At 47.5% G+C, this 23,954-nt stretch overlaps 1 protein-coding gene across 8 annotated transcripts in view; it reads left to right on the forward strand.

The window, feature by feature from the left end:
* The window catches only part of LOC112248640 (ARVCF delta catenin family member), a 240,150-nt gene that overhangs the window by 175,431 nt on the left and 40,765 nt on the right, over positions 1-23,954 (forward strand). For all 8 annotated transcript variants that reach the window (XM_024417832.2, XM_042320685.1, XM_024417827.2 and 5 more), the window contains 3 exons: positions 2,062-2,735; positions 14,296-14,798; positions 22,450-22,633. In XM_024417832.2, coding sequence (XP_024273600.1) covers positions 2,062-2,735; positions 14,296-14,798; positions 22,450-22,633 — 1,361 coding nt within the window. The remainder of the gene's footprint in view (positions 1-2,061; positions 2,736-14,295; positions 14,799-22,449; positions 22,634-23,954) is intronic.

Here is a 23,954-nt window from a genome sequence, read left to right on the forward strand (position 1 = left end):
GACTGCAAGCACTGCCCTTAGCCACATGGCCCTGACAAATACATACAGACCCACAAACACACACACCAGCGTTTTAGAGATTCTCGTTTAGCCCGTTTACAGTCGTCTAGATGGGCCTTTTCTGAAGCCCTCTCTGAAGCACCAGGCCCCCATGTTTGCTTGTTTTTGCATGTTGTGATCTATAGCGGATCAAAGTTCTGTTTGAAACCTGTCTGACGGTTTCTCGTGCTGTACCAGCGAAGGCTCTTTAGAAGTCATGTTAGTAGAAAAACGTGGTGTTCGTCAAGGCTTCTCTCCCTGGCTGAGTTGGAAGACGGGCTCGTCAAAGATGGAGGGAGTTTGGGCCACGGCAGATGTTTAGCCTGTGGTAGTTTGTACAGTTTTAGGACTAGAATCCTGATTGAAGAACACTGCTGAATAGTTCCTGGTATTGGTCCTCAACCCCCAGGCCTAAGAGATCATCTCCACATTTCAGCCCAGTGTAGGAGGCACCGGGTCATTATGAGTGAAGAGCGACCCCTGTCCCAACCAGACCTGCACTCAATTACCGTCACCACCTCCATTTGAAATGAATGGCAATAAAAGTCCTCTAATCAAGCAGCTGATAAGAGAAAGCCAGCCTGTTATTTTAAGGCCAGCGGTTCAAGCTGTTTCATTAAGTTTGGAATCTGACAAAGACTTTATTTTTAACATGAAAGGGATGATTGTGTGCGAGTTACACTCGAAGGGAGGGGGAGCAGCTCTGCCAGCGTAGTGTGAAGTAGCAGACCGATGGATGGCAGTGAAGGGTGGTCTTTAGATGTTACCGAAGCGCCATAATTATTCACTAACATGACTGGGACCGTTTCTTGGCCGATTTGAATTTAAAATACTTCAGTTGAGGACAGGGTGTGAACAAACTAAAGGCTTTGTGAAAATGGGATCAAGATTTCAAGTTCTCATATGTAATGACTGTGAACGTTTAACATTTATGAATCACGTTTTGTTCCCTGCTTCCTCTTTTGAGATGTTTAGGACCTTATTGAGTTTCCTCGTTATCGTTTCATGCCTTTGCTTCAATTCTTGTGGGAATGGACCCTCTCCGTGCACCTTGTCAGGCACAACGCGAATTGCATCAGACATGGGGCCCCTTCCAATGAAGATTAATTTTCATCAATCTCATTAATTCTGAAAATGAATTTATAGCCACGGACAAAATAGCCAATTATCCCCACTGCAGAATTCACTGGGCAGCAAATTGGTTTCTGTATCAGTGCTGAACCTCAGTCTGAGGTTAGATGCAGCTAACCCTCCCTGACTGCCAGACGGCTTCAGGACGCAGACAAGTATGAGTGTGATGTAGGAAGTACAAGATGCATCGATATACAGTAGATACAGATTACTTGTGCTCTAAGACAATCACTCCCCAGTTATGACTGTCACCTTCTGAAATGGCCCCCTATTCTATATGCGGGGGGGGGGAAGATGTCACAGAAACTCACCCTTATTTCCAACACAACCTAGCCTTGTTTTTTTTTAGAATAGAAATGGATGAAAAGCAATGATACGACCCTTTCTTATTCAGAGTTTCCCAATGCATGACCTTCGACCTGTTATTGACAGTGCCTGCAGTGTCACTCTTTTTAAAGGAACAATGTTGTCCTCATCTCATTCCTCAGCACTCACTGTGTGGCATCGGCATCCCACTGGCCTGTCTGCGATTCAACAGGCTGCATCGGTGTGCTGTGTCCATGCTGTGTTTCCGACCTAACCACCTGTCTCTCACTGGGTTTATCTGTAGGTAACCTCCTCCCCAGGCTGACTTACTACCATATAGAGAGAGCTGTCTGGGGATGGGATTCATCTGTAGTCTGTCTGTTTGTCTGGTGGGACACCTGAACATACTGTCAAGTACAGTCATGTCAGGGTGATCAGAATGTTTAAACATTGTCCTCATCAACTGTTATGTGTGTGGCCCATACACACAATAGACTTACAGGATTGGGTAGTAACTGATTTAACTTATAATGTAATCAGGATTATGTCATCAGTCTAACTCTGTCTTTGTGACCTCCTCTCTAGGTGACGAAGATGGTGAAGACGGTGACCACGCGGACGGTTCGACAGGTGCCCCTGGGCCCCGACGGCCTGCCCCTACCCGAGGGCTCCTCCCCGCTGGGCAGCTACACAGACTCCATCGACCGGCGCTACCTGAAGAACGGCGAGCGCTATATCACCACGCCGCAGGCCACCTCCACGCTCACACGCTCCTACAACAACTACAACGACTCCTACACCGACACGCTCCCCCCCGATGCTGGCGGGAGCCATTATGGTGGGCGCCACTATGGCCTCCACGACGGCTATGGGATTGGAGACGTGACAGACAACTACGGCAGCCTGTCGCGTGGCGTCAACTTCCGGCCGCCCCGCTATCCCTACGCCATGGCTAACAGCTACCGGACGGAGAACAGCTACGGGACCTTACCCATTCGGAAGGATGACTACGGCCACGTGGCCCAGCCTCAGGTGCCCATGGGCAGCAGCAGTGTGGACCTGAACCGGTCCCAGCCAGAACGCTTCCAGCCAGAGCCCTACGGACTGGAGGACGACCGCCGCAGCCTGGGCCCTGAGGAGGAGGAGCCCTATGACCTGGACCCTGACTACTCCACCGCCAGCCGGCGCCAAGGCACGCTGCCTGGCACCAACCGCGGCAGGACCGTGAGAGAGCCACTCCGTGACGGGCCACGTGTCAGGTGAGAACGATAGATGCGACAGAACGCTGTCTGGTTTTAGTCGTCTGAAAATGTTTAGGTGACCTGGAAGATAGGATTGGACTGGACTGGTTTGGTTTAGGTTGTCTGAAAACATGGATGTGAGCTGCTTTCTTGGCCAGGTTTATCTTGAAAACAAGTCTTTCTTGTTACATATAGATAAAGTATAGATAGGACTCAACTTTTGAATAGGGTGGCGATTAGCTGTGATTGTTGTTTGAGTGGATGTAGCTAGCTGTATCATCCTAGCTGTATCCTCCTAGCTGTATCATCCTAGCTGTATCATCCTAGCTGTATCCTCCTAGCTGTATCCTCCTAGCTGTATCCTCCTAGCTGTATCCTCCTAGCTGTATCATCCTAGCTGTATCATCCTAGCTGTATCATCCTAGCTGTATCATCCTAGCTGTATCATCCTAGCTGTATCATCCTAGCTGTATCATCCTAGCTGTATCATCCTAGCTGTATCCTCCTAGCTGTATCCTCCTAGCTGTATCCTCCTAGCTGTATCCTCCTAGCTGTATCCTCCTAGCTGTATCCTCCTAGCTGTATCCTCCTAGCTGTATCCTCCTAGCTGTATCCTCCTAGCTGTATCCTCCTAGCTGTATCCTCCTAGCTGTATCCTCCTAGCTGTATCCTCCTAGCTGTATCCTCCTAGCTGTATCCTCCTAGCTGTATCCTCCTAGCTGTATCCTCCTAGCTGTATCCTCCTAGCTGTATCCTCCTAGCTGTATCATCCTAGCTGTATCCTCCTAGCTGTATCATCCTAGCTGTATCCTCCCTAGCTGTATCCTCCCTAGCTGTATGCTAGCTACGCCTTGGTGCGTCTTAACAGCTGGAGACCGATTCTTTCTTCTATGTGATGCACAATGAAGACTAGTTTTATGCATGGCTACAGGCATTGTCTGAGACGTGAGAAGAATAGTCTTCTCAAGATGAGGAAAATTAAGAATACATGTCTTATTCTTCTAGCATGCGTGAGAAACAAAAGGGTGTGTGTGTGTGTGTGTGTGTGTGTACATATGTCAACAGATGTCTTTTCTTTTTGAGATTCCTACAGAGGAGGTGGCGTTGAAGGGAAGAGGCTTTGATATCCGTTTTCATGCAAATGGCGGTTGAACGTGTGTTCATGTCAGAGAGACACTGTTAGACATAGAAAAAGAGGGGGAGGGAGAAGAGACCGTTAGGCAGAGAAAGAGAGAAGATAGAGGCAGATATACAGAGGGAGGGGGAGAGAGAGGCAGTTGGACAAAGAGACCGTGAGCGACGGACAGTTCGATAGGGAAACCGACCGAGGGAAAGTGGAGATCGTTAGACATAGGAAGAGGAGATTGAGGGAGAGCTAGAGCGAGAAAGAGAAGCGGTGAGACAGGGGGAGAGAGGCGGTGTTGTCTGTCTCTTCCCTGAGCCGTGTCACTCTCGGCGACCTTCATTAACATGTCTGTAACCTCCGGATCCTTCTGCCAGAAACCAGCCAGCTAGCCTCTGACAAAAACCCCATAATGGGCCCTTAGTCACCTATACACCTTTCAAACCACATTTTCCCAACAAACTTTTTTTCTTTATAACTGAAAGGTGTTGCTGTTATCAAATCCTAAACTTTTATTTCCGCGGACCGACCTAGTCATGATTGCGCTTAAGTTCTGCATATGGCTTAGGATGAAATGTAGCCATAATGCTGAGGTGGTATTGGCACACACTTACTAGACTTTTCGCACACGGGCAACACATATACTGCAATGTAAACTTGCTAACTTGTCTCGACCGCTACCTCCGGGGGGTAGTGCACGACACTCGCATGACAGTTGCCCCCCGCTAGCGAACGTTACCTAGCAGTGTGAAGTATAATATTATAATATGAATGACACTGTACTTTTATATTCATGTGGGAGGGTTAAATACTCATTATTGATACGCTAATGTTGCTAGCGGTGGTGAGGCTACAATTAGGCTGCGGAAATGTTCGCTAAATTGAGGTGAGTGCTGCGCACGATCATCTTGTCTGGTTGGCTCATTCATTAGCACGGATCAGAACATTTAGCCCGCATGTTTATGCAGTTTAACAAGTGAATTATGTTGCTCTTCACTCGCGGTAATTTAGTAGCCTAGGCCTACTCCCGACCAAAAAGCCTGTGACTTGTCTCAATCGATCGATGTGATTTTGTTTAACTGAATCTCCGTCTGTATATTTGGTTAATTCTGTCTGGGCAGATAAGTGGTGGTGGTATGGCTCCTTTATCAACGATCAGAAACGTTTAGCATGCGATAATGTAGCCTAAATCAAGTGTAGGATTATTTATTTTCCTCGGTTGCATATAGGCAACTCCAAAAGCCCGCAGAGGTTGTGGAAGACCCGACGCCTGTTCCCTAACGACGCAGAGTGAGGGTAGGAAGGAGATTTGAACATGGATTTACAACAACAACAAAAAAACACAGGCTCGGGCTCTGTTTCCAAACTTCACACGTTCCCTTGACGCAAATATTATTTGTGTTTTATTCTGTTATGTTCCATTATATTATTAGCCATAAAATGTGTGTTTACTGTAATCAGGGTAAATGTCTTGTCTGTTTAATGAACAAAACTATTGATTTAATTTTCATGGCGCAGCCATGTTTCCCTATAGGCTGCACCGACCCGATAATCATGGATTTCTTTGATGTAATTTAAAAAAAAAAAAAGATATCTACCCACATCGGCCCACGTCTACTGCCACTCCTACTTGCCGGTATTGTGTGCGGGAGATATGAGAGGCTTATCCCGGCAAGAATGTGGTAAAAATTGGGACTGTATGAATTGGGTTCTTAAAAACATTGCCAGATAAAAAACTTTTTACAGGCAACATTCCGTAAAGTCTGTCTGTCAAGGCTGCAATTAGTACCACATTATCTCCCCTTGTGATTGTGTGGCCTGATGGGACTGCACAATGTCCACTTTTCCTGTACTCTGTAGCACAAGAAAGAAACCTCAAGCAAATTGAAGGTGATGTTTAACGTGGAGCAGTGTGTGCTTAAAATACTTGTTTTTTGACCAGTGATCTGTAACAGATGGATTTATTCAAGCTTCTATATTCTCTTTTTTTCTTTCCATCGGAGAAGAATGAAATAAGTGCCCTAAGCCAGTTTTAAGGGGAGTGAACTGAGGAAGTTTGTGAGGGAGGAAGAGAGTAATCCTGTGTGTCTGTCATGGAGATGTTCAAAGGCGATGCAGAATAGCATTGTGGCAGCCTCTGACAGTGCTGGGCTGCATTTCGGGGACATTGTTAATCAAGCACACATACACACCCTGGATGTAAACGCAGCGTGGTAATATGTTATATTTACGTCCTTGCTGTCCAGGGTCTTTGGGACATCCCTACCCCATTGAAGTTGACATTTTTTAATGGTTAAAGTTGCGCTATGCAGATATCGCTCCACCGTTTACAGTTGCGAAAACTCTAATAGTTCACCTAATTTCAATTTATGAAACAAAATAAGATAATATAGTGTAGAGTATCATTCTACCATCTAAACTGCTGTCAAAAATATTGTGTTTGCAGCATGAAACTTGTGTACATAACTGAAGTAAGACTCAAAAACGAAACTTGAGAACAGAAAGCATAGAAATAGCCCACATAGAACACATCTACTTCATATACTTGCTTTCATGTAGAATGATAGGTCTATAACTCAGATTTATATGTGAATTTGGTCAGGTCACCCAAAACATTAGACATTACCAAGTTTAAGGTTAGGGTTATAGTTTAGAGTGTCCTGGATAGCACTAACAGTTACAGTTATGCCTAGTGCAGGGGTGGGAAGTACAGATAGATGGTGCCTCCCTTTAATCAGAGCTTCCGTCTGCATGGAACACACGCACACACACACACTTCCAGATGCAAACGTACCCAAATATACACACACACACTGCCAGACAATGAGTCACTCTATCAGCTTGAGAGGTGGTTGCTGTGACAGGCAATTGGTACTGTACGCTCCATGTTTCACAACATACTAACACGCACACACACACACACACACACACACACACTTGATTAGGCAGTTAAGATGGCTAGCTCGCTGTTTAATTTTCACAACGCGATACCTTATCAACGTGTACCTTGCATTTCGTAATTTTTTTTTACCCAAGTCCAATGACATAGTGACATTTTTAGTTGATTTCACGTTAGTTGACAGCTCTACCAAATGTTAATCAAGATGAAATGTTGAACTGACGTTCATGCCCAGTGGGTGAGTCCTTTCTTTGCGAAGAACCTCACACATAACGTCTTTCCATCATACACCATCACTGCTGTGCTCCATCACTTCCTGTATCACCTTTCAAACAAACAGACCTGATAATGTAACACATCTGGAATCCAATTATAATAATACAACTGGAATTAGCATGGCAAGGAGCACACCTCCCACAGCCCTCGTCTGTCTCCACACACGCACGTTATGTCATTCTATCCTAAAATGTGTTTGCGTTCAAATCCTTTTTTCCCTAACCCTTAAACCTAACCCTTAACATAATCCTCAACCTAACCCTTACCATAACCCTAAACTTAACCTGTAACCCTAACTCCTTGCTCTCACTCGCTCTCGCACACGCACACACTCATTAGTATCCCTCCATTAATAGTATGATGTTGAGGCTGCTGTATAAATGGCTGTAATGAATGTGTGAGTTAAAGCATTTTAATTACAGCTTATCGTCTAGTCGCTTTGAAAACCCTCGATTATGGGAAAAGGAAAATTAAGATGTTTAGTGCAATATGGCTTCCTGTGATTTCGCCGAGCAAGGTGGTTATAATAATCTATTACAAGATAGGAGGGTATAGTAATCTATTACAGGATACGAGGGAAGGACTGTGCTGCCCACGCTCCTAGTCTTTAGTAACAAGTGTGTGTGTGTGTCGGGGACCATCAACTAGATTCAGCGTATGGTCAGGAGGCCGGAACATAACTACAAATCATTTGTGGACTGTGAATTGACCGCAAGAAGGCCAAACAGATATACACTGAATACAAATGTAAACACAGCATGTAAAGTGTTTGTCTCATGTTTCATCTCAGAATTGTTCCATTAGCACAAAAAGCATATTTCTCTAACGTTTTGTACACCAATTTGTTTACATCCCTGTTAGTGAGCATTCCTCCTTTCCCAAGATAATCCATCCACCTGACAGGTGTGGCACATCAAGAAGCTGACTAAACATCATATACATTACACAGGTGCACCTTGTGCTGGGGACAATAAAAGACGACTCTAAAATGTGTAGTTTTGTCACAACACAATGCCACAGATGCATCACGTTTTGAGGGAGGGTGCAGTTGGCATGCTGACTGCAGGAATGTCAACTAGAGCTGTTGCCAGAGAATTTAATGTTAATTTCTCTACCATAAGCCGGCTCCAATGTTGTTTTAGAAGATTTGGTAGTACGTCAAACTGGCCTCACAACTGCAGACCACGTGCAACCACACCAGCCCAGGACCTCTACATCCGGCATATTCACTTGCAGGGTTGTCTGAGATTAAGGCACCCGGACAGCTGATGGAACTGTGGGTTTGCCCAACCAAATAATTTATTTGTGAGCATCTGTGTGCTCATCGTCCTCACCAGTGTCTTGACCTGACTGCAGTTTGGCGTCGTAACCAACTTCAGTATGCAAATGTGTGCTCTTCACGGGTGAATCCCGGATTCAACTGCACCGGGCAGATGGCAGGCGTTGTGTGGGCAAGCGGTTTGCTGATGTCAACGTTGTGAACAGACTGCCCCATGGTGGCAGTGGGGTTATAGCATGGGCAGGCATAAGCTACAGACAACGAACACGATTGCATTTTATCGATGGCAATTTGAATGTGCAGAGATAATGTGATGAGATCCTGAGGCCCAGTGTGTGTGTGAGAGAGAGAGACCGCTTTTAGCATGAGCCAGACATCGTTCTCCTGTCTACTTTGAGGTTTCTCATATGCAGTTGGCTAAGTTCAAGGATGGGGGAACTAAGTTCTCAACAATGTCATGATTTTTTCCTTCACTTAATTGAAATCAGGAACAAACACTAGTTGTAAGAACAGATAATGACATCAAAACAGCCGACGCAATTAGATTTTTTTTTTTTTAAGGAACATTTGCTTATGCCTGCTTTGATTTTTATTCATTTGTTTTGTCTTGTGAGTCATAAAGAAGTTATTGCTCATTATTCAAAATGAGCTATCTGTTGTTTGTATAGTGAAAAGTCACAGAGCTCATAAGCATGTGGGAATGTTCCACCAAACAGAGATGGAAACATTCTCGGCTGCTAATCCTTTGAGGTTTGTCTCCGTGGGGGGAAGGCCGGAGACCACAGGAATGGAGATTTGATCGACATAAGTGGCTGTCACTCCTACACACACTCTTGCTCTCTCGCTCTCACACACACACACAGAGGACCACGCAGGATATTTAGCAGCTTCATTACCATGAGGAGTGTGAGCTGCTACTGTAATCATCCTGTGAGCATCATGTCTGGCGGCTGTGGTGGCAAGGGCCTTTCCCATCCTGAGAATAACCCGTCCCCTCTATCAACACAACGCCGCCAATTTAAATGCAAATCCTGACATTCCCATCACTCAGTCCGCAACCCGTTTACCAACCCTGGCATCAGTTCTATTCAAATGAGTTCCATTTCAAACCCAACTGTACACTGATTGTCAGTGTATGTGAGACCGTTGATGTAGTCGCATGTATCTGAAAGTAATGAAGATATCATTTGGCAATACCCATACTCTCTGTTTCAGAGGGTATTCACAGCAGTGTTGCTTTTGCTTGTTTTTTCCTTTATAGCATTTGAATCGTCTCCAACTGTAGGTCTCACTCGCAGCCATTTCTTTTCCCATGTTATCTATCATGCAGCTGTGAGGTAGCCTGGTTAAACGAGACTGAAGGCTGCTCTGAATGGTGAGTACTGGGTATCAGACTGGTTTAACTAGGTTAACTGAGATGCCCTCGGACCAAAACCTCAGAGGAGCAGGCGGACTAGCAGCCCTGGCCCAGTTTGGCCTTAATGACTGGGGCTTAATCGCCTCTGGGCCCTCCTATCCTTAACTACCAGACGAGGTTTGTGGTGCTTCACGTTCAAGTCCACTTTCACCAGTTCCTGTTAGAATGGTTCTCGTGCACGTTCCCTAGACTTGAAGGAAACATTCTAAAACAGGAGGGGGTGAGGCTATGCTGTACCATTCGGATGTAATGTCCTCAGCCAGCTGTGTGTGGCACTTAAAATGCCACCCTTGAAGGATGTAACAACAAAGTCATTTTTGAGACTGGAGCTGAAGACACCTGTTTCAGGAGATGTTTTGATCAAGGCTAGCCTTGCAGTTTGGCCACGATCCCTAAACCTAACCTCGTACCACAAGACCCAAAACCGTGTTGACGCCTTAGAAACGTAGCCTAGCCATGGCATGCGTTATCTTTAGGCTTAGCCTCTGTTTGTATATATATATATATATATATATATACATACATACATACATACATACATACACACACACACACACACACACACACACACACACACACACACACACACACACACACACACACACACACACACACACACACACACACAGTGGGGCAAAAAAGTATTTAGTCAGCCACCAATTGTGCAAGTTCTCCCACTTAAAAAGATGAGAGAGGCCTGTAATTTTCATCATAGGTACACTTCAACTATGACAGACAAAATGAGGGAAAAAAATCCAGAAAATCACAATGTAGGATTTTTAATTTATTTATTTGCAAATTATGGTGGAAAATAAGTATTTGGTCAATAACAAAAGTTTCTCAATACTTTGTTATATACCCTTTGTTGGCAATGACAGAGGTCAAACGTTTTCTTCAAGTTTTCACAAGGTTTTCACACACTGTTGCTGGTATTTTGGCCCATTCCTCCATGCAGATCTCCTCTAGAGCAGTGATGTTTTGGGGCTGTTACTGGGCAACACAGACTTTCAACTCCCTCCAAAGATTTTCTATGGGGTTGAGATCTGGAGACTGGCTAGGCCACTCCAGGACCTTGAAATGCTTCTTACGAAGCCACTCCTTCGTTGCCCGGACGGTGTGTTTGGGATCATTGTCATGCTGAAAGACTCAGCCACGTTTCATCTCCAATGCCCTTGCTGATGGAAGGAGGTTTTCACTCAAAATCTCACGATACATGGCCCCATTCATTCATTCTTTCCTTTACACGGATCAGTCGTCCTGGTCCCTTTGCAGAAAAACAGCCCCAAAGCATGATGTTTCCACCCCCATGCTTCACAGTAGGTATGGTGTTCTTTGGATGCAACTTAGCATTCTTTGTCCTCCAAACACGACGAGTTGAGTTTTTACCAAAAAGTTTCATCTGACCATATGACAATCTCCCAATCTTCTTCTGGATCATCCAAATGCTCTCTAGCAAACTTCAGACGGGCCTGGACATGTACTGGCTTAAGCAGGGGGACACGTCTGGCACTGCAGGATTTGAGTCCCTGTCGGCGTAGTGTGTTACTGATGGTAGGCTTTGTTACTTTGGTCCCAGCTCTCTACAGGTCATTCACTAGGTCCCCCCATGTGGTTCTGGGATTATTGCTCACCGTTCTTGTGATCATTTTGACCGCACGAGGTTAGATCTTGCGTGGAGCCCCAGATCGAGGGAGATTATCAGTGGTCTTGTATGTCTTCCATTTCCTAATAATTGCTCCCACAGTTGATTTCTTCAAACCAAGCTGCTTACCTATTGAGGATTCAGTCTTCCCAGCCTGGTGCAGGTCTACAATTTGGTTTCTGGTGTCCTTTGGCAGCTCTTTGGTCTTGGCCATAGTGTAGTGTGACTGGTTGAGGTTGTGGACGGGTGTCTTTTATACTGATAACAAGTTCAAACAGGTGCCATTAATACAGGTAACGAGTGGAGGACAGAGGAGCCTCTTAAAGAAGTCTGTGAGAGCCAGGTCTGTGAGAGCCAGAAATCTTGCTTGTTTGTAGGTGACCAAATACTTATTTTCCACCATAATTTGCAAATAAATTCATAAAAAATCCTACAATGTGTTTTTCTGGATTTTTTTTCTTCTCATTTTGTCTGTCATAGTTGAAGTGTACCTAAGATGGATGAAAATTACAGGCCTCTCCTCTTTTTAAGTGGGAGAACTTGCACAATTGGTGGCTGACTAAATACTTTTTTGCCCCACTGTATTTATATAAGGATTCAGTGTGTAGTTACATTGCTGCTCGGGTCTGAGCTTTTTCTCCCAGTTTGTGCTGATTTCACTGGCAGTAAAATCTAGAAAGTGATGCTATAAAACATGATATATGTTGTTTATGTGAACCTGTAGAGTAATGCACCCGCGAACACACAGCGATATCCTGATGAGATTCTCCCCTCTCACAACGTGCGGCAGGGAGACATTTTTATGCACATAATTAACATAACAAATTCAAATTAAGGCACATAGTGGTTGTCTCTAACCGCTAGCACTCAGTTAGGGATGTCGCCTGTTTTGTTGCACCGTACATCAAAGTTGCTCAAAACAGACTGGCCAGTTGTGTATGATAAAGTAGCCTTTCTCTCTCGCTCTCGGTGGTAGGGAGGAGGGGAGGCTACAGGCGGTGGCGCATGGTGTGCGACATTAATTAGATTCCCCACTCTCACTTCCTTTCTCTGCCTCCTCCTTTGTTCCCATGAAAAGACACCAGAGGAGAGAACAGAGCTAGTACAAGACAAAGTAGTGTAGTTCCTACCCCCAAATAAAGGGAAACCCCCTTGGGATAGTCCAACTGGGTTACTTTGTGACCTTGCACTTTATTCTCCTCCAAAAGGAAAATAAGCATCTCTTATCTTACATGATGACCAAACCTGCTCTGTGCATCCGCCATAGTGCGCATGTTGAGTTTGTCTTCCCCACCAGACACGTTTAGGACACGCAGGTTGAAATATCAAAACTCACTCTGAACCAAAATGTTGAGATCCTGAGGCCCAGTGTGTGTGTGAGAGAGAGAGAGACCGCTTTTAGCATGAGCCAGACATCGTTCTCCTGTCTACTTTGAGGTTTCTCATAAGCAGTTGGCTAAGTTCAAGGATGGGGGAACTAAGTTCTCAACAATGTCATGATTTTTTTCCTTCACTTAATTGAAATCAGGAACAAACACTAGTTGTCAAAACAGGGCATATGCTCTTAAAAACCAATGAGGAGATGGGAGAGGTGGGACTTACAATTTTTAAAATGGAACCTGCCTACGCAGATGCTTGTTGATGCGTGCGACCAGTTTTGGATTAAATGATTGAATAACATGCATGTGTACATTTTTTATTTTGCAACACTCGCGCAACACAGGCGATGTGGTCAGCATATTACCCTTACGTGTGTGGACCAAGCAAAATCATCTTAGGATGTCTCTGTTTGTAAAAGCACCATGAATACCTTTGGATAACAACAAGTTGTCATGTTAAACCCCCTCAGTATCGAGACACAGTTTGCTTCAGAAGCCTAATCTGTCAGTCAGGAGATCTCCTTGTACTCCACAACTCTAACAGGGGAAAGGAAAAGGATGCGGCTGCTTGTGGAACAGAGAAATGGAATACACCAGGCTAACGCAAAAGGCCCAGTCCCAGGAAGGTAGCCAGACCAGGCCGAGCGGGGCATTAAGCATAGTCTTTGGTGCTGCTGTGACCAGAAGGAGCCAGCCTCCGGGCCCTGAGGCAATGTTGGTGCAGAGGCTTCCCTGTGGGCATGGTGGAGCGTTGAAGCTTGCTTTGCTGCTGCCTCTCCTGGGGGCCACACCACACCAGCCCTTCTGTGAGGGAGCCCAGAAAAAGTTCAGAGTTTCTTTTCAATTTCTGCCTGGACTTTGTTGTAAGAGTCCCTTTTGCTCTTGGCTCTACAGGGCTCCATCTCAATATCTTTCTCTCTCGATCTCTTTCTTCCTCTGCCCCTATTCTCCTTTGCTTTGTCTCTACTCTCCCCCTCCCTCTCTTCTCTCTCCCTCTGCGCAAACCCCAGCACCCCCAATATTAATACGAAAGGCAAAAGAGAACATGGCTCCGAGACTATAGAGATGATTAATAAGTGCCGCCTGTTTGTTAATGACGGGAGCTGTTTTTCCGGGCCTCACACGCTGGGAGACCCTCTGACAGAGTTAGTAACAGAGCAGCCTTGTCGCTCCCCGTCTCTGTCCTCTTATCTCTCGCACCTGTCTCTTCACCTCTCCTTCACCCCTTCCTGTCTCCTTTTTCCCTCTATTCAATCCTTCCTACCTCACTTGGCCTTTCTCAACTCTTATCCCCCCCCTCTCTTTTTCTTGTAATCCCTCTTATACAAATTCCACTAAATGCTCCCTCCATCTGTTGTAGTAGTAGTAGTAGTGTTAAGCTCGCTGTCATAGACAGTGAATTGTAAACCATTGTCCTTGTACAGAACACATCCAGCTACAAATCCATACAGCTAGATGTAAAAATCCTTCAAACAATGTTACATGACCTTTCCTCAAACGTACAAAATTCTCCCTCTCTCTCTCTCTCTCTCTCTCTCTCTCTCTCTCTCTCTCTCCTCCCAGGGGGTACGATGACCCCATCGAGGCAGAGCTGGTTGACGAGCGACACCCCTACATCCATGGCATGTACGCGGCCCCCCTGGCCCAGCCCGAGAGGGGGAGCATGGCCAGCCTGGACCGCCTGGCTGGCCGCCGCTCGCCCTCCATAGACAGCATCCGCAAGGACCCGCGCTGGCGTGACCCTGACCTGCAAGAGGTCATCGCCATGCTGGGACACCCTATCGACCCGGTCAAGTCCAACGCCGCCGCCTACCTGCAGCACCTGTGCTACGAGAACGACAAGATCAAGAAGGATGTGCGCCAGCTGAAGGGGATCCCTGTGCTGGCAGGGTTGCTGGACCACCCCAAGGCTGAGGTCCACCGCAAGGCCTGTGGAGCCCTGAGGAACATCTCCTACGGCAAGGACCACGACAACAAGGTGGCCATCAAGAACTGCGATGGTATCCCAGCCCTCATCCGCCTGCTGAGGAAGACCAACGACATGGAGGTCCGTGAGCTCATCACAGGTGAGGAATCCGTGTACCCTCATGGGAAGACTGGCTGCTCCCTCCCCTCGTCCAGAATTAATCCAGTCACTAACAAAAACTAGCTGCAGCTTATCTTCTGTAAATAGTACAGTAAATATTAGGCATACTAGCCTTTTGTTTGTAACGTACAAATGCTTTTTCCCCTCCGACTTAAAAATGTGTTACTCAGGTACGTTGTGAAAACCTGCATGACCTGGGGAATTAATGTACTGTTGTAGAATGTCATTTCTAAGTCACGTTCTGTTATTCAATAACTGTATTCTCTGTTAGGGCATTGTTCTGTTGTGGTCAGGAGGCGTTATTGAAGCATGTCCTGTATACTGTACGAGTCCTGTATACTGTACGAGAGAGCTATACTTAACAAAAATATAAACGCAACATGTAAAGCGTTGGTCCCAAGGTTCATGAGCTGAAATAAAAGGTCCCAGAAATGTTCCATATGCAAAGAAAAGTATTTCTCTAATATTTTGGCCACAAATTTGTTTACGTCCCTTTTTAGTGAGCATGTGTCCTTTGCCAAGATAATCCATCCACTTGACAGGTGAGGCATATCACGAAGCTGATTAAACCACATAATCATTACACAGATGCACCTTGTGCTGGGGACAATAAAATCCACTTTAATATGTGCACTTTTGTCACACAGCAAGCCGCAGATGTCTGAAGAGTGCAATTGCGTTTCTGGCTGAAGGAATGTCCACCAGAGCTGTTGACAGATAATGTTGTTAATTTCTCGACCATAAGCCGCCTCAACGTTGTTTTAGAGAATTCGGCAGAATGTCCAACCAGCCTCACAATCGCAGACCCAGGACCTCAACATCCGGCTTCTTCACCTGCAGGATCTTCTGAGACCAGACACCCGGACAGCTGATGAAACTGTGGCTTTGCACAACCAAATTTCTCTGCACAAACTGTCAGAAACCGTCACAGGGAAGCTCATCTGCGTGCGCGGCGTCCTCACCAGTGTCCTGACCTGACTTAACTCGGCAAATGCTCACCGTCCATGGCCACTGGCACGCTGGAGAAGTGTGCTCTTCACGGATTAATCCTGGTTTCAACTCTACCGGGCTGATGCAAACAGCGTGTATGGCATTCTGTGGGCTAGCGGTTTGCTGATGTCAACGTTGTGAACAGTGTGTCCCATGGTGGGGTTATGGTATGGACGGGCATAAGCTATGGACAACAAACACAATTACATTTTATCGATGATAATTTGAATGCACAGAGATCCTGAGGCTCATTGTCGTGCCATTCATCCGCTGCCATCACGTTTCAGCATGATACTGATCGGCCCCATGACGCAAAGATCTGTACACAATTCCTTCCATGGCCTGCATACTCACCAGACATGTCGCTCATTGAGCATGTTTGGGATGCTCTGGGTAGACGCATATGACAGCGCATTCCAGGTCCTGCCAATATCCAGCAACTTTTCACAGCCATTGAAGAGGAGTGGAACAACAGGCCACAATCAACAGCCTGATCAACTCTATGTGAAGGAGATGAACCACAGCCAGTTCTATTTTTTGCAGGGAAAGGTTGACGTTGAACTGACCATTGTTTTATAGGCACACAGGAAATGGTCTTTATAATTAGTTTATTTTTCCCTGGGTGTTTCATCCTCCTGGATAGGCCTATGGCTATTTTTGCCCTCTAGCAAAGACTGTGCTGATAAACCAGAATATCATAGTGTCTCATATTTTCCTTTCACAGATAGTTTTGAAGATAGATTTGTAGGCAAACAGCTGCTAAACAGGTGTTCATTCCACTTGTTCTCTACTTCCATTAAAAAAATGCATCGAGATGCCGAGCGAGCTGACAAGGTACAAATCTGTCGTTCTGCCCCTGAACAAGGCAGTTAACCCATTGTTCCTAGGCCGTCATTGTAAATAAGAATTTGTTCTTAACTGACTTGCCTAGTTAAATAAAGGTCAAATAAATAGTCTGGCGGCGTTAGTAGTAGTGCGTCAGCATACCTCTCCAGAGGAAAAAGCTGTTGTAATGTGATCCAGGTAGGTAAGGCCAGGGGAGTGAATGGGGAGAGGAGGGTAACATGGCTTTCCCAATGCCACATGAAAGGACCAACCAATGACTGCTCTATAAAGGATTCAGCTGCAGTCCTCCTGCTTCCCAACTCGGCATTTAATGGAAATATAAACCCACCACCACCATCCATTCCAGTAGGGATTTATTCTATATAAGCCCCCTGTGTGGTAGGATGAGGAGAGAGGAGAGCGTAAGGGCTCAGGCAGAGACTTGGAGTGGCACTTGAGTTCACTTTGTGGCCCAGGAAATGGTACTGCTCTTTTTGAAGTTGGTGAGGAAAGAAACGTGTTTGTGTGTGTCGGCCGCTGCTGCCTGGCCCAGGGTTGCTTACACAGTTCGGGGTCTGACACACACACACACACACACACACACACACACTTCTGTGGATTGGTGCTGCTCGTGGCCTGGCCACCCTACTGCGATCTAGGCAGGGGCCAGCTGTTCATCTGCTATCAGCACACAAACACATACTCTCTAGACACGTCCATGCACGCGCTCTCTAGACACGTCCCTGCACGCGCTCTCTAGACACGTCCCTGCACGCGCTCTCTAAACACGTCCCTGCACGCGCTCTCTAGACACGTCCCTGCACGCGCTCTCTAGACACGTCCCTGCACGCGCTCTCTAGACACGTCCCTGCACGCGCTCTCTAGACACGTCCCTGCACGCGCTCTCTAGACACGTCCCTGCACGCGCTCTCTAGACACGCCCCTGCACGCGCTCTCTAGACACGCCCCTGCACGCGCTCTCTAGACACGCGCTCTCTAGACACGTCCCTGCACGCGCTCTCTAGACACGTGCTCTCTAGACACGTCCCTGCACGCGCTCTCTAGACACGCGCTCTCTAGACACGTCCCTGCACGCGCTCTCTAGACACGCGCTCTCTAGACACGCGCTCTCTAGACACGCCCATGCACGCGCTCTCTAGACACGCCCATGCACGCTCTCCCTAGACACGCCCATGCACGCTCTCCCTAGACACGCCCATGCACGCTCTCCCTAGACACGCCCATGCACGCGCTCCCTAGACACGCCCTCTCTAGACACGTCCATACACACGCTCCTACATGCAGGCATATGAGCAGACATGTGGCCTGCCTGTCACCGGTTATTCTACTTATTTACATGACCTAGCTCCTCCTGTAACGGCCCTTCTTCATCCCCTCTACTACCAACCACCCATCTCACACAAACACACACACACACACACAGTTCCATAACTCCCCTCCCAGCTGTCGTGGCCGCCGCCTCCACTCTCCTGGACTCTGTCATCTCTACTCAGCAATTAGCATGTGACAGCAGTAGGAGAGTTACAGCCTAGCCCCGCTGCATGGCTAATATGTATGTTAGTCCCAAATCACCCCTCTCTCTCGCTCGCTCGCTATTGAATGGCAGGAGGGAGGGAGAGGTGTAATGGGCAGCTCTAAGTGAATGGGCCTGTTAGAGCAGCATGTCGGCAGTAGCCAGCACCCAGGAAATTGAATTAGCCGCCCAGGGCCCTGGGAGGGAGGAAAGTACTGGTCCACCTCCCATTTTCCCTGGCCTGCCTCGGCTTGGCTTTCATTACCATCCATTACCTTGGGATTTGATTAGGGAGGTTGAGGGAGGCCAGGCCAGGGATGCTTCAGGTTCTTAAGGGGAAAGAGTAAAGAAACTGAATACTTTAGAATTGCCACTGTGTTGGAGGTACAGGCCGACATGCAGTGATGTGAAAGAGTCGGTGCCCCAAGACTTATTTAACACCCTCTTCAAAGAGGTAGGGTTTCAGATGTTTTGGAAGATTGACTCAGCCTCCCGGGTGGCGCAGTAGTCTAAGGCACTGCATTGCAGTGCTTGCTGTGCCACCAGAGACTCTAGGTTCGAGCCCAGGCTCTGTCACAGCCGGCCACGACCGGGAGGTCCATTTGGCCTAGCGTCGTCCGGGTTAGGGAGGGTTTGGCCGGTAGGGATATCCTTGTCTTATCATGCACTAGTGGCTCCTGTGGCGGGCCAGGCGCAGTGCGCACTGACCAGGTCGCTAGGTGCACGGTGTTTCCTCCGACACATTGGTGCGGCTGGGTTGGATGCGCGCTGTGTTAAGAAGCAGTGCGGCTTGGTTGTTTTGTGTTTCGGAGGATGCATGGCTCTCGACCTTCGTCTCTCCCGAGCCCGTACGGGCATTGTAGCGATGAGACAAGATAGTAACTACTAACAATTAGATACCATGAAAAAGGGGGGTAAAAAAATATTATAAAAAAAGATTGAAGACCCCACTGACCTGCCTTTAGGGGAAGCTTGTTGCACTATTGGGGTGCCAGGACAGACAATAGCTTTGATTGGGCTGAGCGGGAGCTTCCCTCCCGTAGGGGTGGGAGGTCCAAGAGACCAGAGGTGGGTGGAACGGAGTGCTCGGGTTGGGATGTAGGGTTTGGGCATAGCCTGAAGGTAAGGAGGGGCAGTTTCCCTTGGTCCTCCGTCGGCAAGCACCAGGGTCTTGATGACGATGCGAGCTTCGACTGGAATCCAGTGGCGTGTGCGTAGGAGCAGAGTGACAGAGAATTTAGGAAGGTTGAACACCGGGCGGGCTGCTTCGTTTTGGGGTTTGATGGCACAAGCGGGGAGCCTGCCCAACAGAGTTGCTGTAGTCTAGACGGCAGCTGACGTGCCTGGATTAGGACCTGCTCCACTTCCTGTGTGAGGGGAAAGGTCGCACTCTACTGATGTTGTAGAGCATGAACCTGCAGGAGCGAGTCACTGCTTTGATGTTTGCAGAGAACGACAGGGTGTTGTCCATTGTCATACCACGTTTTTTTGAACTCTGGGAGGGTGACGCCGCAGAGTTGTCAACTATGATGGCGAGGTCTTGGAGCGGGCAGGCTTTCCCCAGAGGAAGAGGAGCGCCGTTTTGTCTTGCTTCTGGAGGCGGTGGGCGGACATCCAAGCTGAGATGTCTGCCAGGCACACAGAGATGTGTGTCGCCACCTGGATTTCAGAAGGTGGAAGGAAAAGATCAGTGGAGTGTCATCTGCATAGCAAACGATTGGAGACCATGTGAGGATATGAGAGCGGAGTTAAAGTAAAAGGAGTGAGAGCACGTGGTGCAGACACCGATCATCTCCACGCCACCTGGTAGGAGCAACACGCCAGGTAGGATGCAATCCAGGAGTGTGCAGAGCCTGAGACGTCCAACTAAAACACATTTGAAAAACGTTGATGTCATGGAGTCCTTATATCTGTAGATCTATGAATTTGAGTGGTTACATTTCTCCAGCCCCATCTCTAAATATTGGCAGCATTGTCTTACTATATTACAGTAGTTGAGGTCTCCTGCTTGCTGATTGGTCAGTAATTGTCCACAATATACAGTAGCAGTAGATTGCATTGTACTCCCTGTCTGGACTATCAAAGATGGTGGATTGTACCGTGTACAAAACATTAAGAAGACCGTCCTAATATTTTTTTCCCGCCTCAGAAGCGTCAATTCATCGGGGCATGGACTCTACAAGGTGTCGAAAGCGTTCCACAGGGATGCTGGCCCATGTTGACTCCAATGCTTTTCACAGTTATGTTGAGTTGGCTAGATTCTTGATGCTCATGGGGAACTGTTGAGTTTGGAAAACCCAGCGGTGTTGCAGTTCTTGACACAAAACTCCCATACCCCGTTCGAAGGCACTTATATCGTTTGCCTTGCCCATTCACCCTCTGAATGCCACACATACACAATCCATGTCTCAATTGTCACAATGCTTAAAAATCCTTCTTTAACCAGTCTCCTCCCCTTCATCTACACTGATTTGAAGTGGATTTAATGGTGATATCATAACTTTCACCAGGTCAGTCTGTCATGGAAAGAGCATGTTAATGTTATGTACACTCGGTGTATGTTGGCTATGGGTGGCTGCTGCTGGCTGCTTGTTGACCATTACGTGATGTCAACTCATTTTCCACCAATTGTCCATATTCTAGCAATTGATTTCACTGTTCCTGCTATTGTTGACTATACCAGTGATGTCTGTAGACTACCGTTGGTTGCTTGTTGACTTCTTATTCACTGCCTGTTTACTGCTGGTTGTCAGAGCCAATGGAGTGACGCTAATGGTCCAGTGTTGGAGATGATCAACTCAGTAGTCCCCCAGGCAGCAGCTCAGTAGTCCCCCAGGCAGCAGCTCAGTAGTCCCCCAGGCAGCAGCTCAGTAGTCCCCCAGGCAGCAGCTCAGTAGTCCCCCAGGCAGCAGCTCAGTAGTCCCCCAGGCAGCAGCTCAGTCAGTCCCCCAGGCAGCAGCTCAGTCCGTCCCCCAGGCAGCAGCTCAGTCCGTCCCCCAGGCAGCAGCTCAGTCCGTCCCCCAGGCAGCAGCTCAGTCCGTCCCCCAGGCAGCAGCTCAGTCCGTCCCCCAGGCAGCAGCTCAGTCCGTCCCCCAGGCAGCAGCTCAGTCCGTCCCCCAGGCAGCAGCTCAGTCCGTCCCCCAGGCAGCAGCTCAGTCCGTCCCCCAGGCAGCAGCTCAGTCCGTCCCCCAGGCAGCAGCTCAGTCCGTCCCCCAGCTACCCGTCTCCTCTCGCCAAGGCTGCCACCACATCTCCTGTTGTTCATGCCCGAGTGCCACAATAACACGCCAATGAAACGAGTCAAACGAACCTCTAGCAAATACGACATGGCTCTTCTCTTAACGCCACATATAGGGCTCAGTTCTGCCTCTCTGGTAAGCTCTGGCCCATGTTACCAGTGTGCTAAGGCCTTCACTGACTAATGGCCTTGCAGAGTGGAGGCCCTTTTCAGCTGTAAGTACAGATGTACTTATTGTTGTCGGAGGGACGTAATGGTTTTCTCAAATCATAACTTAACCACACGAGCGAGACTGAAGGTATTTTTTAGATTTGGGCCCGCCAAGGTTTTTATAGTGTGCAGTCAGCATGATATGACGGTGAAAATATTGACCAGGCAGAAACCGTGCATAAGTCTGTGTGTATAAGATTTAGCCAAACTCTTTAGCTCCTGGCTGTTATTCTTCTGCCTAGGAAATCAATACTTTCTGAAATAAGAAACTGTTTCATCTTGTTACCATTCCTCCCTCACTGGGCCTTGTCTGGGGGTGGGGTAGAGGGCAGCTACAGTTCATAAAAACAAAGATGGGACTCTGCGTGTGTATGTGGACTTTGAAGTCGATTCTGTAGTATTTAGTTTTCCACAAACCGGAGGTCTTGCCCTGGTACATCCATTTATGTGAAATCCCTCCTGATTCTATCTCTATTGCAACTGTTGCCAGGCTCCATGCCGGCTCTAAACCTGTTCTCACCGTGTGTGTGTGTGTGTGTGTGTGTGTGTGTGTGTCCCTCGCCTCCCATTCCTCCCTCTCTCTGAGATTACAGGATTCACAGGCTCAGTGATTGAATTATGCTCAGTGTGAGACACAGCCATCTCTCTCCTCACTGTGAGAGAAACTAAGACTTTGCTCTCGCTGTGTGTTTTACATGTTACTGGTAAATGGTTTCATTTTGCGTGAACGACGGTTCCCTCAGACGTGAAAGGAATCGGCGAATGACAGTTTTTCCTTCATCTGTTTCTCTCCCTCTGCTCCTCTCCCGATTCCCCCTCCCTCCCTCACCCTAGGGACCCTGTGGAACCTGTCTTCCTATGAGCCTCTGAAGATGGTGATTATAAACCACGGGCTTCAGACTATGACCAACGAGGTCATCATCCCCCACTCAGGCTGGGAGCACGAGCCCAACGAGGACTCCAAGCCCCGCGACGCAGAGTGGACCACCGTCTTCAAGAACACTTCTGGTTGTCTGAGGTAATAGCTTGCGTGAGGCCTGATACCCACGCTCCTCTTAAAGGTACTTCCTGCCATAGGAAAAAGTGAAGCAGATCAAAAGATGGTTAATATGATCCAGCAACAGGGCCCATGGTACAATGCATATGGACCTGCCAGGCCACCACTCGCACTTCAACCACAGAGGCTATTCTCTGAATGAGAGAGGGAGCTGAAAGACCTTTTCAACCAGTGTATCTGATATTGAAAGAATAGCGATCGATGGTCTCTACTGCTGTGGCAATTAGCAGTGCTATTAACAGACCCCTGTACAGGCAGAACCAGAGACCTTAGAGGTCGTCTGAGCAACCTGATGCTTGATTAGTACTTCCGTGGCCACAAGGGCTTACCGCAACGGTTACAACTGCCGTAACGACATTAGCCCTTGTAAATACGCATCACCTTCTCCCTGATCGTAAAGGTTGTGTGGGGATGGAGGGGGGCGGTTGGGTCGATTGGGACTGGATTAAATTAGTAATATAGTAATATGTATACCAATCAGGTGACAGGTTGGTGAGGAAGCCATCCTCGCTCACTTGATTCAGATTCTCACATTCTCCTCAATGTGTTGCAGCTGTGGATTATTGCCTCCATAGGGTATGGCTTGAGCCTTCTCTCAAAGGGTAACATGATCCAACTGTGTGTTCATCTGGAGAAAGTAGTTGGCTAGTCCAGTCTCTAGCAACTGTCATTCAAGACTACTGCCCCTCTCTATACTGACTGACCTTGTAGGGAAAGTGTTCAAAGAGGAAGCCAGAGGCTGAGCCTGAGGGGGTGTAATATAGCCCCAGATAATGACTTCTGTCTACTGCTGTGTGTGTGTGTCCCCACCCCGACACACACACACACACACACACACACACACTGGAGATAAGTCTATAGGAAGTCTGGATGTCTGCGTTAAGCCAAAGGTCCAACAGGAGATAGTGGTTCTAATAAAGATGTAGTAGCTTCAATGTCTTTGTATTGGCCGTTTGCATATTGGCTGTGACTCTCTACTAGTGTCCATTTTGCCAGTTTGACTTTGTTTTTAAAGCGTGTGAGGTGAATGTCAGACAATGTTGGAGACTAGATAGTAGTTCTTTCTCCTGACGTGACTTGGACCTTGTGTTATGGCAGTATGTCACCCTACAGAAACACAACAGATATGTGTGTGTTGTCCTCTGTCCCAGCTATATGCTGCCTGCATCCCGCCCAGCCCCAGCCAGTCTGACCCCCAGTCCCTAATCCACTGCAGCTCAGCTCAGCAGTCACTGCGGTCTGTTGATCAGGATCCAACCAATCCCACCACCCTCCAACACCC

The sequence above is a fragment of the Oncorhynchus tshawytscha genome, linkage group LG04 (assembly GCF_018296145.1).
Source record: "Oncorhynchus tshawytscha isolate Ot180627B linkage group LG04, Otsh_v2.0, whole genome shotgun sequence".
NCBI classification, from domain to species: domain Eukaryota; kingdom Metazoa; phylum Chordata; class Actinopteri; order Salmoniformes; family Salmonidae; genus Oncorhynchus; species Oncorhynchus tshawytscha.